The sequence below is a fragment of the Seriola lalandi genome, unplaced genomic scaffold (genome assembly GCF_002814215.2).
Source record: "Seriola lalandi dorsalis isolate HSWRI2012SDOR001 ecotype SW California unplaced genomic scaffold, Sedor1 jcf7180002054185, whole genome shotgun sequence".
In the NCBI taxonomy this organism is placed as follows: domain Eukaryota; kingdom Metazoa; phylum Chordata; class Actinopteri; order Carangiformes; family Carangidae; genus Seriola; species Seriola lalandi.
The window spans coordinates 3,667-17,850 of record NW_019524738.1 but is presented as its reverse complement, the minus strand read 5'-3'; the positions used below and the strand labels follow the sequence as shown (position 1 = coordinate 17,850).

Below are 14,184 nucleotides of genomic sequence, written 5' to 3'. Positions count from 1 at the left end.
GAGGCGGGGTACGCCCTGGACAGGTCGCCAGTCCATCGCAGGGCAAACACATAGAGACAGACAACCATTCACAGAGTATCCCATTAGCCTAGTCCCCATTTGCATGTCTTTTTACATAGTATAGTAAGGCAAAAAAAGTCAGACCACTACAGACCGCTTTAACACTCAGACCACTTTGACACAGAGACCACTACAGACCACTTTAACACAGAGACCACTACAGACCACTTTACCACAGAGTCCACTACAGACCACTTTACCACAGAGTCCACTACAGAGTGTCAGAGATGGAGACACTGACACAGGTGGAAGAAGAGGGATGTTCAGGGAGAGTCAGACAGACGGGGTTGGGGGTTGGGGGGCCTTTAGCTTTTGGCCTTTGGACTTTAGTTTTAGCTGATGATGTCAGCAACAACAAGGAACTTCTTTCTTAGTGTGTTTTTCTTTGTTAGTCTTTATGTGTTTTTCACCTGGTCAGTTGACCCTGTGCTTACCTGTGCAGGAGGTCAAAGGTCAATCACTGGCCTCTGCTGTAGCAGGAAAGGAACCGGCAGCTTGTGTGGATGACACATGCTTTTTAACAGTTTTACACAGACAAAAAATTAGACTTTTAACACTAACAAACTGTGGAAAGTCATTAAAAAGAAGTAGGTTACCTCTCTGAGATTCTTACCTCTCACCATACATCACAGCACAACTGCCCCCATGTGGTAATAACGCAGATGACATGATTTAGGCTCCAGTGCTGAGACAAGTGGATTAAATAAAACAAGGATCTGAATGAACCGTTTGTTTCGAGTTCCATTAAACGCTGTTAGGATTTCTTCAGAACAGATTTCAGGATTTCATTTTTAAGTAACTGCATATTTTTATTGTGTTAATCAAAAACAATCTGACATGACATTTCACAAAGACCTCTGGGAGAATTACAGTGCACCACGTTAACTTCAGCCGCTCGAAGCATGCACACACCACTGTTCCTGTGCCATTATATACAGAGCTCTGCTTTCCCCCTAAACCCTCACTCACTCACTCACTCACTCACTCACTCACTCACTCACTCACTCACTCACTCACTCACTCACTCACTCACTCACTCACTCACTCACTCACTCACACACACACACACACTAACACCTCTCCTTTGAGCTGTCACACAGGGGTGCGTCACATGGCATGGGATACAACAGGAGTGTTGATTGGAGGGCTATGTGAACTACAAAGACTCTGATTGGACACTGTGTTCAGGAAGTTTCCCCATTGGCTGTAAGGTACAAAAATGTTGAGAATGAGTCCTTTTCAGCAGAACATGAATGATACAGATGTAAGAAAAATAAAAATCCACCACAACATATCAGCTTATCTTTGCACATAAATACATAATAATAATATTCAACATTGTGCTTTCTTTCTCTCGCTCTTTCTCGCCACCACACCATTGTCCAACGCGTCAGTCACTAACATCGGTCATGCAATTTCAAAAGAGCACAAAACAGCTGTCTGAAAAGGGAGACTCGGTCATGTCTGACATCACTACCAATGTCTCTTTAAAGGAAGAATCTCCATTCAGTGAATTAGTGGTTGTGTGGTTTAAATGCAGGAACTGGAGCAAGCACAGACCAACAACATCTTCCTACAATTAAACTCTTGAAAAAAATTAAAAACTTGATTCTGTTTTTTTCCTCTGTACCTGAATGTGGCGTCAGAATGCAGAGTGTCCCTTTTACAGGCATCAGTCAGTTCAGTTTAAAGAGTTAATTACATGTCTATAAAGAAGGTATATAAATAACAACAACGACTCCACACATCTAAAACCCACTCACAGACCCAGTTTGTGCTGCCTCCTGGTCCTCCTGCGACCAGGACCTGGTTTTGATCCGAGGGCCAGTTTCTGGACTCAGTTCTCTGTGTGAACTCACCAAAGCCAAATGTAGAAGAATACTGTTACAAAAATACATTTTGTCTGAGTGAACTGGAAATCTTTTAAAGCCTTTGAGAAGTTTCTGGCAGCAGCACAAATTAGATCATTTTTCCATCGTAAAAATCAAAATGAATGTAAACCCTAAACGCATTTTTATCTTACAAGGCCAGTTTCTTTCTTTCAGGTTGATAGACTATGATATAATAAAGTATGGTACCACAGGTAGGCTCTTCGTCTGAGCCTGTACACACAATGGACACTAGGGGGCAGGCTACACACACCATGTTAACACGGACAACCAACAAACTGTTCCTTTACAAGTAATACACAGAGAGAGAAGGAAGAACCGTTGTTAGGAAGAGATGACATCGTTAAGCAGCAAAAGTCGATGAGTAATGACTAACACTACAATGACAAGTGACCACAACAGTCAGATGGAAGTTCTTTTTTTGCCAACAGTAAAATGCATTGTGGGTAGAAGAACAGCTTTCTTTACATTGTTCTGTGCTGAATGAGGAGCCTCTGTCGTGTCATAATATCTGCATATATGTATTTATCACAAACAACATTATGCAACAACAGTGTAAAAGAGAAGGAATAAGAAGAACCACTGAATACAAAAAAACTCATAAATATCATGCTAATATATAAAGTGTACCCAGAGAGATGGGTTATCAAACTTATCCTCCCCATCACATCATCATTATTATTATTATTATTATTATGATTATTATGATTATTATTATTAAGCCTCCCACCCAAACCACCATGTTCATGATTTCTCCTTAATGTTAATGCACAAAACACTGAACACAGTCAAATCAAACCAATAAATAGTGAATTTGATAGTGAGGTTTTGAATCATGTCATAACATTTAAAGCTAATTAACATTAGTTTAGATGTAATCCAGGTCTCATGGACTTTTACAGACTGACTTGTCTGTAAACATCTTTCTCTCACATCGTGGAGTGACAGTAGTTTTTGCGCCCGTCATTCTCTAGTGGTTTGGACCAGTAAAATATTATAATCATATCTGGCTCTCTGACCATGACTGCACTATGTTGTGATTTGATTTTAACATGCCTCAGTGTGTCTGAGGAAACCTGCTGAATCATAGAACCAGCTGATCTGTGACTGCATCATGTGATACACACACAGGTGAAGTGAGGTGAATGGAAATATGTGCACCACAGGAAGTTGATCAATTTAAATCATGTTTAAAACGTGTATCTGTCTGCATGCGTGTGCAGTTGCATATAAATAGTGAAGTGTGTTTCCAGTTAGAGACCAGTATGTTCCAGTTGTCACGTCGCTCCACTCGTTCACTCCAGTCCATGTTTCTACATTGGTGTGAAATCTTCAGGTGAGAGACGCAGACAGTCTGTTCTCACTGTCCTGGACCAGCTGTCCACATACTAATATCATGTGTCCACATGTCAACATCATGTAGAGACAGACGTCAGCTGCTTGTCCTGTGCTTCCTGTACAGTCAGTGGCAAAGGGAATGACAGGTGAGTTCACTGCCCACAGGTAAAGGTGGGTCACTCCCACACACCTGCGTCAACACTCAACTATACTAGTGACCAGTGTAAAGGGATCGTGCAGTAAGGCAGCACATGCAGGGGGGTTACCATATAGTGGGGGCATCCATAGATAAATATACACAATAGAGGACGTGCTGTGGCTGTGTGTGTGTGTGTGTGTGTGTGTGTGTGTGTGTGTGTGTGTGTGTGTGTGTGTGTGTGTGGACACCTCCAGGAGTTCTTGGTCTCAGTCTCTTTCTGTCGTTCTCCTCCTCTCTTCCTGTATCAGTTCTTTCCTCCCTCCATCTTTCTCCGTGCCGTTACTCTCCGGCGCTGCGAGGAGCGCGGGGGTTCGGTTTCCCGTCGTGGGTCCGGCGGTTTCTCCCCTTCCTGATCTCCTGAAGATGCTTCCACTTCTTGTTGGCTGGGCGGATGGCGGGGCCCAGAGGCGGCACGTCCTTCCCTGGAGCGGGAAACACCTTGTCCGCCGCGTCACTGCCGGCGTTCTTGCGTGCCCACACTTGCTCACAAATCTGGTCGACGGTGCTCAGGTTGGGATGGTCCACCAGCTGCATGAAGTCCCGGTACCAAAGCTTCTGATTGGTCATCGGGGGCCCACCTCCGCTGCGGGGGTCTAACCGGACAGGGGCATCAGAGGGAAGGTTGGAGACTGAGGAGGACGTTGAAGGTACAACCTCCAAGGTGATGCCGAGTAAGGTCTGGGTGAAGCCGTGCTCCATGGCGTGGCACTGGTAGAGGCCGATATCTCTCTTCAGGACTCTGCGAATGAGAAGGCCTCTGTCGGTCTGGAGGATGCGGTCGTCCAGACGCACCTGGAAAACACAAATGAGATGAGATGAAGGAGCTGACCAATCAGTGTGGATAAAATTTACAGCAGTGGTCGGCAACTGGTGGCAGCAATAACATCTGTCCCGCCAGATTATTTTTATTATTATTTAAAAAGAAAAAAATATCTTTGTCGGATTTTTTTTTTTGCTTTATTTCAAGCTATTGTCAGCTTTTATTCTGAAAAGTTGTGAAAGGAAGTGTGTGTGTGTGTGTGTGTGAGTGTCACCATGTACAGTAACAAAGTAAATTCCAGTTGCATTTTTATTGCCTCTGATTATATTCTACAGTTTACATTATCTGCACAGGAGAACCCCTATAAGACCGGTCAGTAAATGTCTCTTCACCCTCACCTCTTCTCGGGGGTTCTGAGGATGTTTCTGGAAGGTCCAGGTGACTCTGGCCTGAAGGGATTTGGGGATACACTCCAGGAAAGTGCTGCTTCCCTCAACTCCATACAGCTTCCTCTCTGCCACGCGGTGCTTGTGGTGGTCTGCAGGGGGCAGCAGAGACAAAGACATGGAGGGTCTGCTGTAACTTGGAGTGTGGGCTCACAGGAGCAGGATGGAAAAAACAAGGAAAGAACAGACAGAACAATGTAGAAAGGTGAGGAGAGGAAGGAAGAGAGGATAGACAGGAGGACCTGACCCCGGACGTGGGACAGAAACAACCTGAGCTGATGATATGAAACACAAGCTCACCTTGAAACCCCCTCCTCTATAAACTAGATTATTAGAACAGTTCTCAGTCTTGTGAGTAAATGTATTCAAACATGAGAATCACAAGGAAACTACGAAACCATATGATTTCTCTCAGTGAATACTGATTAATGACAAAGTTCACACATCCTGACAACATCATGACAACATGTGAGTGTGTCGGTGCTGAAGGAGGATGATCTCAACTTTTATCAAACAAGGACTTTTATTGTGACGCAACAGCTCATCACAGAGAATCAGTGTCTGACTTTTTAAACTCTACCTCTCTACATGATGATCCTTTTCTAACACACAACAGACTCCAGATCAGCCGCTGCCATCAGAGGAAATGACTCTGACCTTCATTAGTTTTATACAACAAGATGTCATCGAGTTACTCCTCCAGTTTGAGCAGTGATTCACTTCTGTGGCAGAAAGACAGAGACAGCAGCTGCTACTGTGGTCTGAGAGGACAGGGGTCACCAGAGGTCACGGCAGGAGGACGTGGGACAGGGAGACGTCAGATACCAAGAGTCTCTGTGAGTCAGAGCAGCAACAGAGCGAGGCTTTGTCTTCTTTATTCAACACACCTCTAAACCTGAACGGCTCCACCAATCACAGCTTCAGAGCTGTCATGGCTTCACTAACAACTGATTTCCTGATGCACCAGAATATGATGAAGGTACATGTTTGATAAGATTGATACGTTTGATGTAAAACATGAACTTTACATGTGAGAAATTTGGCATCGTAAACACTTGTAACTTGAATAATAATGAACTTATAATATATAGTTCAACTCAAACTTTTGTCATCACATTAATAGTGTTTAAAACACAGACTGAATCTCACCTCCAGAGCAGAGAGTGTTGGGGTCTCCATTCCTCACGTCCTGTCGACGGAAACGTCTGAAAACAAAGTGAAACCTTTAGGAATCTGCGTTTTCATGGTTTTATTTGTTTTTTGAATGAAGTGATGAATGTTCACATGTTCATCTGTGATGATGTCACTGACCTCTTGGTGTTGGGCAGGTAGCGAGTACAGGATGTTCCATCCCAGGCGCAGTACGGGTCTCTGGCCAGGCAGCACTCGGCGCAGGCCTTCCCGTACACGCTGCAGCGGTGGAGAGGAACCTGCGCCAGGCCGGTGTCAGAGCCCACGTACAGCTGTTGCTGTGAGGTGAGAGAGGGATGAGGTTTAAACTGTGTCCACATCAGACTCACATTCAGTTTGAATCCAACCACGCAGCTTTCTGTGCAAGCGGTGGTTCCCAACCTGTTCCAGGTCAGAGACACTTGAAAATCTCAAAAATGTTGGCGCCCACAACTGACCACGTAACGATACGCAGGCCAAAAAATACATTCTCTCAGCTCTTGACTCTCCTTTCTTTAAATTTTCCTTGTTGCTAACGAGCTATCCATTTTGATACTCCATGGGTGTGATCAGACTGATCATTATCATTGACTCATCACAGTGATAGGCCTCAATACAAAAAGAAATAATAATGAAAGGACACTTTCAACATCTATAATTTTCTAAAGATCATTTTGTTTTTTTTATATATATATTTTTTATAATTACACCTTTTCACAAAATTGTCGTGTTTGGCAAATGATTAGTCGGTCACTTACAACGACCGACCTGTGGGGAACCACTGGACTATATTAAAAGCTGTACAACAGACACTTTGATTCAGTTCAGTCAGTTTAGCTCATTAAACAGGTTCTTACCCGTTTTGATGAGATCTGCATGTTGATGATGGATGACGCATCCTGACGAGCAGCAGAGACACAGATCGTTAATGACCTCACTTTCATTATTAAAGACAAATGATTGAACATGTGGGAGCGGCCATGTTTTCTCAGTCTGATCGTGTCACTTACTTTGAAGACCTCCAGCTCTTCCAGCAGAAGCTCCTCCATGTTGTTCCAGCTTTCCTTGGGGACATTGATCACCTTGAGGACCGTCCCTTTGTCTGAGACAGGTACAGGTGAACAGGTACAGTGTTGTAACAAGGTGTTTCATTGTTTTCATGTTTAAATGTAAAGTAAAACATCAGATCACTCACCTGTTCCTATGAACATGACGTCATACTGTCCGTCGGCGGCGCTGACTCTGTCCACAGCGATCTGAGTGAAGCTGTAGTCCACGTTAGTCCTGACGAAGACGGGCCGCCGGCTCATCGGATAAACCGGGTTGTACATGAGAGGGTGGTGACGGGCGAACTGGATCACATCATCCGGGAAACCCTTGGTAGAGTCGAAGCTGCCAAACGTCTTACTGGGACACTGAAGGAAGTCAAGTTTAATTCATGAGGTCATAAAGTTTATAACCACTGAAGATCAAAGATAAATCTCACAGAAATATGAAGAGGAAAAAATTACTTTCCAAATTATCATTAATTGATTATTTTGGTTCCACAGTTTGTTCAGCTTCAGTGAAGATGAAAAGCAATAAAGAACAGACTGTGAATACTGATGAAATCACAGTGGACAGAAGAGTTTGTGAACGTGTGAACGTGTGAACGTGTGAACATATGATCATGTGAACGTGCATGCTGCAGATCTTTTTAAAGGATTTAGCTGCAGGTCAAAGACCTTTAATAATCCAGCCAATCCACTGCTACAGTGGGATTTAATATAATAATGTAATAACACAGAACATGTTCAGACTCATATCTGATGAGAACATATGTTTTGTGTTTGTTCATGAAAAGTGGAATTTAATGTCTTAGTATCTAAGACCTTATCTCAGTAAAGTGTCGGTATTTCAGCGGCCTGATACGCAGAGCCTCGGGGGGGGGGGGGGGGGGGGGGTCACAGGGATGTTAGAGAGATTTTCTCCAGGTCAGAGTCCAGCTTCCATCTAATTAAAATTCCAGTCCTGGACTTTCACCCCAGGAAACTCAAACTTTACTAAATTGTTCTGCAGCATCATATATTTCTACTTTCTTCTTAAAAGCTTAATTATAATATTTATGATAAATACAGTGTGATGCGTTTGTGGTTTTCATCCTACAGAGAAAAACTGTTGATCTGCATTTTAAACACTGACTCTGCTTCATCGGCAGTTTTTGTTTTCTTTCAGTTTGATTTGTTCTGCTGATTTTACAACCCGTGAGGTGATGATGGCGTGAGAGAGAGTTTACTAAAGGCCAAATACAATTACCATTCTGCAGTCATACAAAGGGGATTGTTCTGCTGTGGCAGAAACAGCTGAAACTCTTGCAGAACAAATCCTGCTGAGCTCAGCACAAAATCAGAGTCTAATCAGCTCATACTGACTGTGCAGCGAGAGGGTGAAATCAGGTCTGACGCAGAGTGTAGACGTGCCACAGAGACAAATACATCACACTGAGTTTGTCCCCTGTGAGTGGTGGAACGATCACAAAGACATCACATTCATGTATTCATCAGTGTGTGTGTGAATACGACGTGATTCAGTGTCTCACATGGAAACATGAGAAACAGCCACAGTTTCCACTTCTGTTACTGACTTACTGAAAATACCAATAACATCATCATCATGTTATTATCCTATGATACTGATTATCATTACTGATGCATTAACATGTAAACAAGGTGGAGCAAACTTCAGCTTCTTTATATACTGTTGGATAGTTTAATCAATAACTCAAAATTGAATGTACAAAGTGTCCAGTAACTATAACTGTCAGATGTGATGTCAACAATGTAAAGTCCCTGTGCTTTCATCATGGCTGAACTTTATTGATGTTAGTCACATACCATTCCTGGGCGGGGGTAGGGGACTTTTCCCTGGAAGGGGACCCACTGGTAGTTGGGCCCCTCTTTGTGAGCAAAGGGCCCCAGGAAGGCCCTCCGGATGTCATTCATGGAGTAGAGACACACAGCTGAGCCTTTAAATACACTGCTGCTGGGGACACGGAGAGCTGGGTTAGATCAAAACACACACACACTGACACACACACACACACACACACACACACACACACACACACACACACACACACACACACACACACACACACAGAGGTCAGGTCAAAAGGTTGAGAGAAAGATAAACAGCCATGTGGACATGTCCTACTATTTCAAAGACACATTTCACTGACGACTAAAGGTCGTGACCTGGAACAAAATCACTTCAGCTTCATGCTGTTAATGTTCATTTAACTACATTTGGTCCCATTAAAGTATTTCATCATGTGTTTCTGAGTCTCAGTCTAACAGAGTCTAGAACTGGATGATTAAAAGTAACACGATGAAGTTGCAGCAGAATCAGTTCAGCTGGTTCAGATCAGCAGATCTGGTCTCAGGTCAGAAACCTCCTCAGGTAGATTTAAGGCCTGATTCAGATACAGATAATCAGAGATCAATAAAAACATGGAGAGCTCAAACTACTGTCAGATGTCCATGTGATGAGATGGGGTTAGGCACAGTAACATCCACACACACACACACACACACACACACACACACACACACACACACACACACACACACACACACACACACAGAGTTTGGTCCATTCTCTAGACTTTGACTCTGTGTCTTCAGTTTTTAAAGGGTTAAATAAAACACTCAGCAGGTGGAGAAGCCAAAGCTCCACATGCCTGTCTGCCTAGTTGTAGTTGCTAAGCTGTGATTGGACAATCAGTGTTTGGAGGAGGGGTCGTATTTTAAAAAAGCGTCTCTGAGTTGTGAATATTCATGAACTGGCACCGACAGACTGAGTTCAGAGTGAATGACTTCATCATGAAATATTTCCTCCGCCCACAGCACGCTTCATGTAGCCTCACCTCTGGATCCTGGCCACTGAAAACACATTATAGCTTCTTGTCATACGAGTCTGCAGCCACAGGAAAACACTGGCTGTGGATCAGGCCAGAATCTATTACCAAAAATCTCTCACTCATGCTTCCTGCAGCTCTGCAGAAATTCGGGGCTGAATAATAATCTGCAATTGAGGTCAAAAATCCTGGTTAATTTATAATGCTGTCCTCGACTTCCTCTCCCTGTGCACCCACAGAAAGGGCTTCTGGGTAAAAGTCCAACGGACAAAGTCAGGTCGGAAAATCAGCCTAAATCTCAACCTTGTGTTTCTCTTTTTCTTCCTCTTCTTCATCAAACTGCAGAATATTTTGGAGACAGGAAGTAAAACAGCGTGACCTTTTCACAGCATGTGCGTTGATGCGGGCTGTGTTCAGGATCAACAGACCCATGAGACAACTTGAGTTTCCTGCTGTGTCTTCATGTTACATCAAACTTTTAGCTTTACATAATGTTAGAAACTGCAGATTCATATTCCCTCCTTTCCATAAGGAGGCACCAAGTGTTGGTTCCTCCACCTGTGAACGTCCCTCCTCCCACCTTGTGCCTTTATTTTCAATGTAAGTAGCATTTTCTTTATCTGTCTTTGTTGGGACTATGGTCTGTTCAAATCTGATATGAAAGTTGATTGATATAGTTTAATTTAATCAATTTAGTTGTATTTGTTAATCATGAAGTAAGGCTAATTATTATTTCAAACATTTATGGTATTCCCTTAGTCATAATCAGCTGATACAGTTAGGGTTACGGTTACGGGCCCTCTGACTGTGCGCGGTGAGGTGAGTGTGCGCGGTGAGGCGAGTGTGCACGGTGAGGTGAGTGTGCGCGGTGAGGCGAGTGTGCACGGTGAGGTGAGTGTGCGCGGTGAGGCGAGTGTGCACGGTGAGGCGAGTGTGCACGGTGAGGTGAGTGTGCACGGTGAGGCGAGTGTGCACGGTGAGGTGAACTTACGCAGCTCATCAAAGTACGTGTCGCTGCCGTCGGCTCCTGGTACCGAGCAGATCAGACGGGTCTTGAGGAACGTGGTCCACTTGTTCACCAGACTCCGCTGACCTCCCATGTCATTCTGGGTGAACACCAACAGGAAATGAACTTTTACACTGTTGTAGTGTGAAGACAATAAAAGCTTCAGCAGCAGAACGTGACATTATTTTGTTACAGTATCAAACAACCAGGAGCAGGTGAACGCTGGCGTGTTTGTCACAACTTTATTTAAAATATTGGACTGAAAATGAACAATCTCTCACCCTGCAGAGCTGTCCGATGCGGGAGTACGTGGACTTTCCAAGTCCCTGGGCCTCAACCGCCGTCTCACGGAAGAAGAAGAAGATCTTGTCATCGTCAGGGTTTTCACTCTCCGGGACCCAGAAGGAACCAACAAACTTTGGTTCTAATGAAACAAAGAGACGATTTTTATTCTGGTGTTTTCTCCAGAGGTAACTATCAGATTCAGACACACACACACACACACACACACACACACACACACACACACACACACACACACACCATTGAGCCAGCGTGAGTCGTGCTGCTCGGTGCGAATGGAGGGGCGTTTCCCCAGACTTCTGAAGATGGTGAAGTCACGCCCCATTAAATCTGTGGCCACACCTGCATACAGCTCATCACCTAGGAGACAGAATTAATCAATAACTCATTGATTGCTTGGGAATGTTTTAATGATGACTCACACACCAAACTATGTATGAAAATAAAATGTTTACGATTATACACTCGTGAAGTGGCATCAGCTCCGTTTTCTGAACTGAATCAGTTCTGATACGATGCAGAAACATCCAGTTAATAGATATTAAGCTCATATTGATGAGCTCATATTGATGAGCTCATATTGATAGGCTGATATTGTGTTTAGTTACCGACGAGCACTGAGGCAGCGTTGTGACGAGGATCGTATGGACTCTTCCCTTTCCCATCTTCCACCTTAGACGGGTCGATCCTGAACACATGGTCCTGATGGAGAGAGAGAGAGAAGTGTGTTTAACGTGTCTCACTTATGCGTGTGTGTGTGTGTGTGTGTGTGTGTGTGTGTGTGTTTGTTACGCCTCACCTCCATCCTGTGTCCCACCTCTACGAATGCACAGGTCGGGTGGAAGGCCCCGGTTCCACAGGCGTACAGGTGGGTGCGATTATAGTGGTGTACGATCTTCACGTAGTTCACACAGTCAGACTGAAACACACACACACACACACACACACACAGGGTCAGTTTACCCATGATGCACTTCAGAGCATCACACACACACACCACAGAGAAAACCTTTGTGTAAGAAAATACTCTTTTTGTTAATTTAGTGTCAAACTGACGGAGTTTATAAAAACAGTCACGTTGGAGGGAAACATCCAGACTGAGTCACGGGTGACAGACCCACAGAAACACAAGGCCCGTTAACTAACGACCGTTTAAATTTATACAACACACTGAGCTTTAATTAAACTATGACTTCTACCTGTTCACTCTTTATACTAAGCCTGGAGGCTGTTTTCATATGTAATGTACATATATGAGAATGGTGCTGTTCATCTGTTTATCTGTATTTACCCTCCTTCACATCAAGTAGTTTCACCATGGTTACCGCTCTGTGTGTGAGAGCAGGTTATTGACCCACAGACACGTGTGTCCATGATGGAGTCTAGTTCACTCATGTGTTTTTTTACATGTTTCTCTGTTTTCTTTTCTCTGACTCTTTCTTCAAACGTCTTTCTTCCTCTGACTGTTCTGCCTCACCAGAGGGTGACACACAGAAAGACCAGGGTGTGGAAGCAGTGGCACAGGAACTGTGGCTCATTACACACACACACACACACACACACACACACACACACACACACACACACACACACACACACACACACACACACCCCTCAATGCATTAGAACAAAGCCCTGACTTTCAGCATTTGAAACACACCAGGGAGTTAGAGCTGGAGCTGTTGGTGTGAATACACATGTTTCTGTGTGTGTGTGTGTGTGTGTGTGTGTGTGTGTGTGTGTGTGTGTGTGTGTGTGTGTGTGTGTGTGTGAGGGCAGAGGAAGGTAAGGGAGTAAGTGGTTTGACAGTAATTTCTTTGATGTGACAAAAGAGAAAGAGAAAAGGAAGGAGGAGAGAGGGAGGTGAATTATACCAGCAATCACATTTCCTTAGTGTGTGTGTGTGTGTGTATGTGTGTGTGTGTGTGTGTGTGTGTTTTTAAGGGTTCACTGGTCGACCTTTGACTTACCACTGCCTCATTAGTAGAAACAGTGAGTGAAGTGCGGGCTGTGACCTCACAGTGACCTCACAGAGCTTCAGCTCTTTGTATTGTTCTCCTGTGACGTCTTTTCATTCGAGAGATGATTAACCTGATCTACCTATTGATTATTTCAGTCTTTATCTGTCCTTCTGCTCCTGCTGATGTCCATCTCTCTCTGTCTCACGTTAGCATTTATGTGTATTATTGTTCTGGGTTTCATTATTAAAGCTAAATGTGTGTTTCTCTAATATATCATCACCCATTCATGGTTAAATGGACATTAGTGCATGTAATTTATGATAAAGCTTGAATAGTACCTCTTTTATCTGACACTCATATTGTTAAACACATTGTATGTATTGTATTGCATCATTGTAAAAGTTTTTGTTTTTCTTTCTTTCTGTCTGAGAACAAAGATTCTGTTCAAGAATGTTTAATAAAGTTAATGACTGAGAGGCTTTGACTGAACACAGAGGTGACAGCCGTTACATCCACAACGGAGTCCAGTGTTAGAGTCCAGGAATCTGGTCACTGGATCAAACAACAGTGGAGCAGTGTTGACATTTGTCAAACTAATGGATATAAACTATAGCTATACACTGATCTCTGATTGTGACAATTACAAACAGTAAACATCAAAATCGCTGTGATTAACATTAAAATCACTGTGATTAACATTAAAATCACTGTGATTAACATTAAAATCACTGTGATTAACATTAAAGTCACTGTGACTAACATTAAAATCCCTGATTAACATCAACATCACTTCGATTAAAATCACTGTGATTAACATTAAAATCACTGATTAAAATCACTGTGATTAACATTAAAATCACTGATTAAAATCACTGTGATTAGCATCAACGTCACTGTGATTTACATTAACGTGGCATGTTAGCATGTTAGCATGTTAGCTTGCTGTGCCTACGACCTCAGAGCTGCTGGTGTGGTTGCAGACTCTGAGCCTTGTTTATAAGATCAGTCATACATCGTCTCAATAAGAGGAACCAGCACTGACTGTCAGCAAGAGACAGACTCAGCATGTCCAGGTGGAGAGACGCTGCTTTGTCTTTTCCAGATGAATGAACGTTGGTTAGAAGAAGATTATTGGTATGTAAGGAAAATGTAAACAT

The 14,184-nt window shown here is 43.4% G+C and overlaps 1 protein-coding gene across 1 annotated transcript; it reads right to left on the bottom strand.

Annotated features, from left to right (window-relative positions):
• Nucleotides 1-843: 843 nt before the first annotated feature.
• Nucleotides 844-11,985, bottom strand: sema3b (sema domain, immunoglobulin domain (Ig), short basic domain, secreted, (semaphorin) 3B; the record flags this gene model as incomplete). Its single annotated transcript, XM_023403837.2, has 14 exons — nucleotides 844-4,278; nucleotides 4,645-4,784; nucleotides 5,842-5,897; nucleotides 6,004-6,161; nucleotides 6,720-6,761; nucleotides 6,873-6,964; nucleotides 7,058-7,277; nucleotides 8,736-8,880; nucleotides 9,767-9,835; nucleotides 10,745-10,863; nucleotides 11,045-11,187; nucleotides 11,307-11,426; nucleotides 11,675-11,768; nucleotides 11,866-11,985. Coding segments are annotated over 14 exons (2,031 nt in total), but the record flags the coding sequence as incomplete, so codon positions are not given.
• Between the last annotated feature and the right edge of the window lie 2,199 nt (nucleotides 11,986-14,184).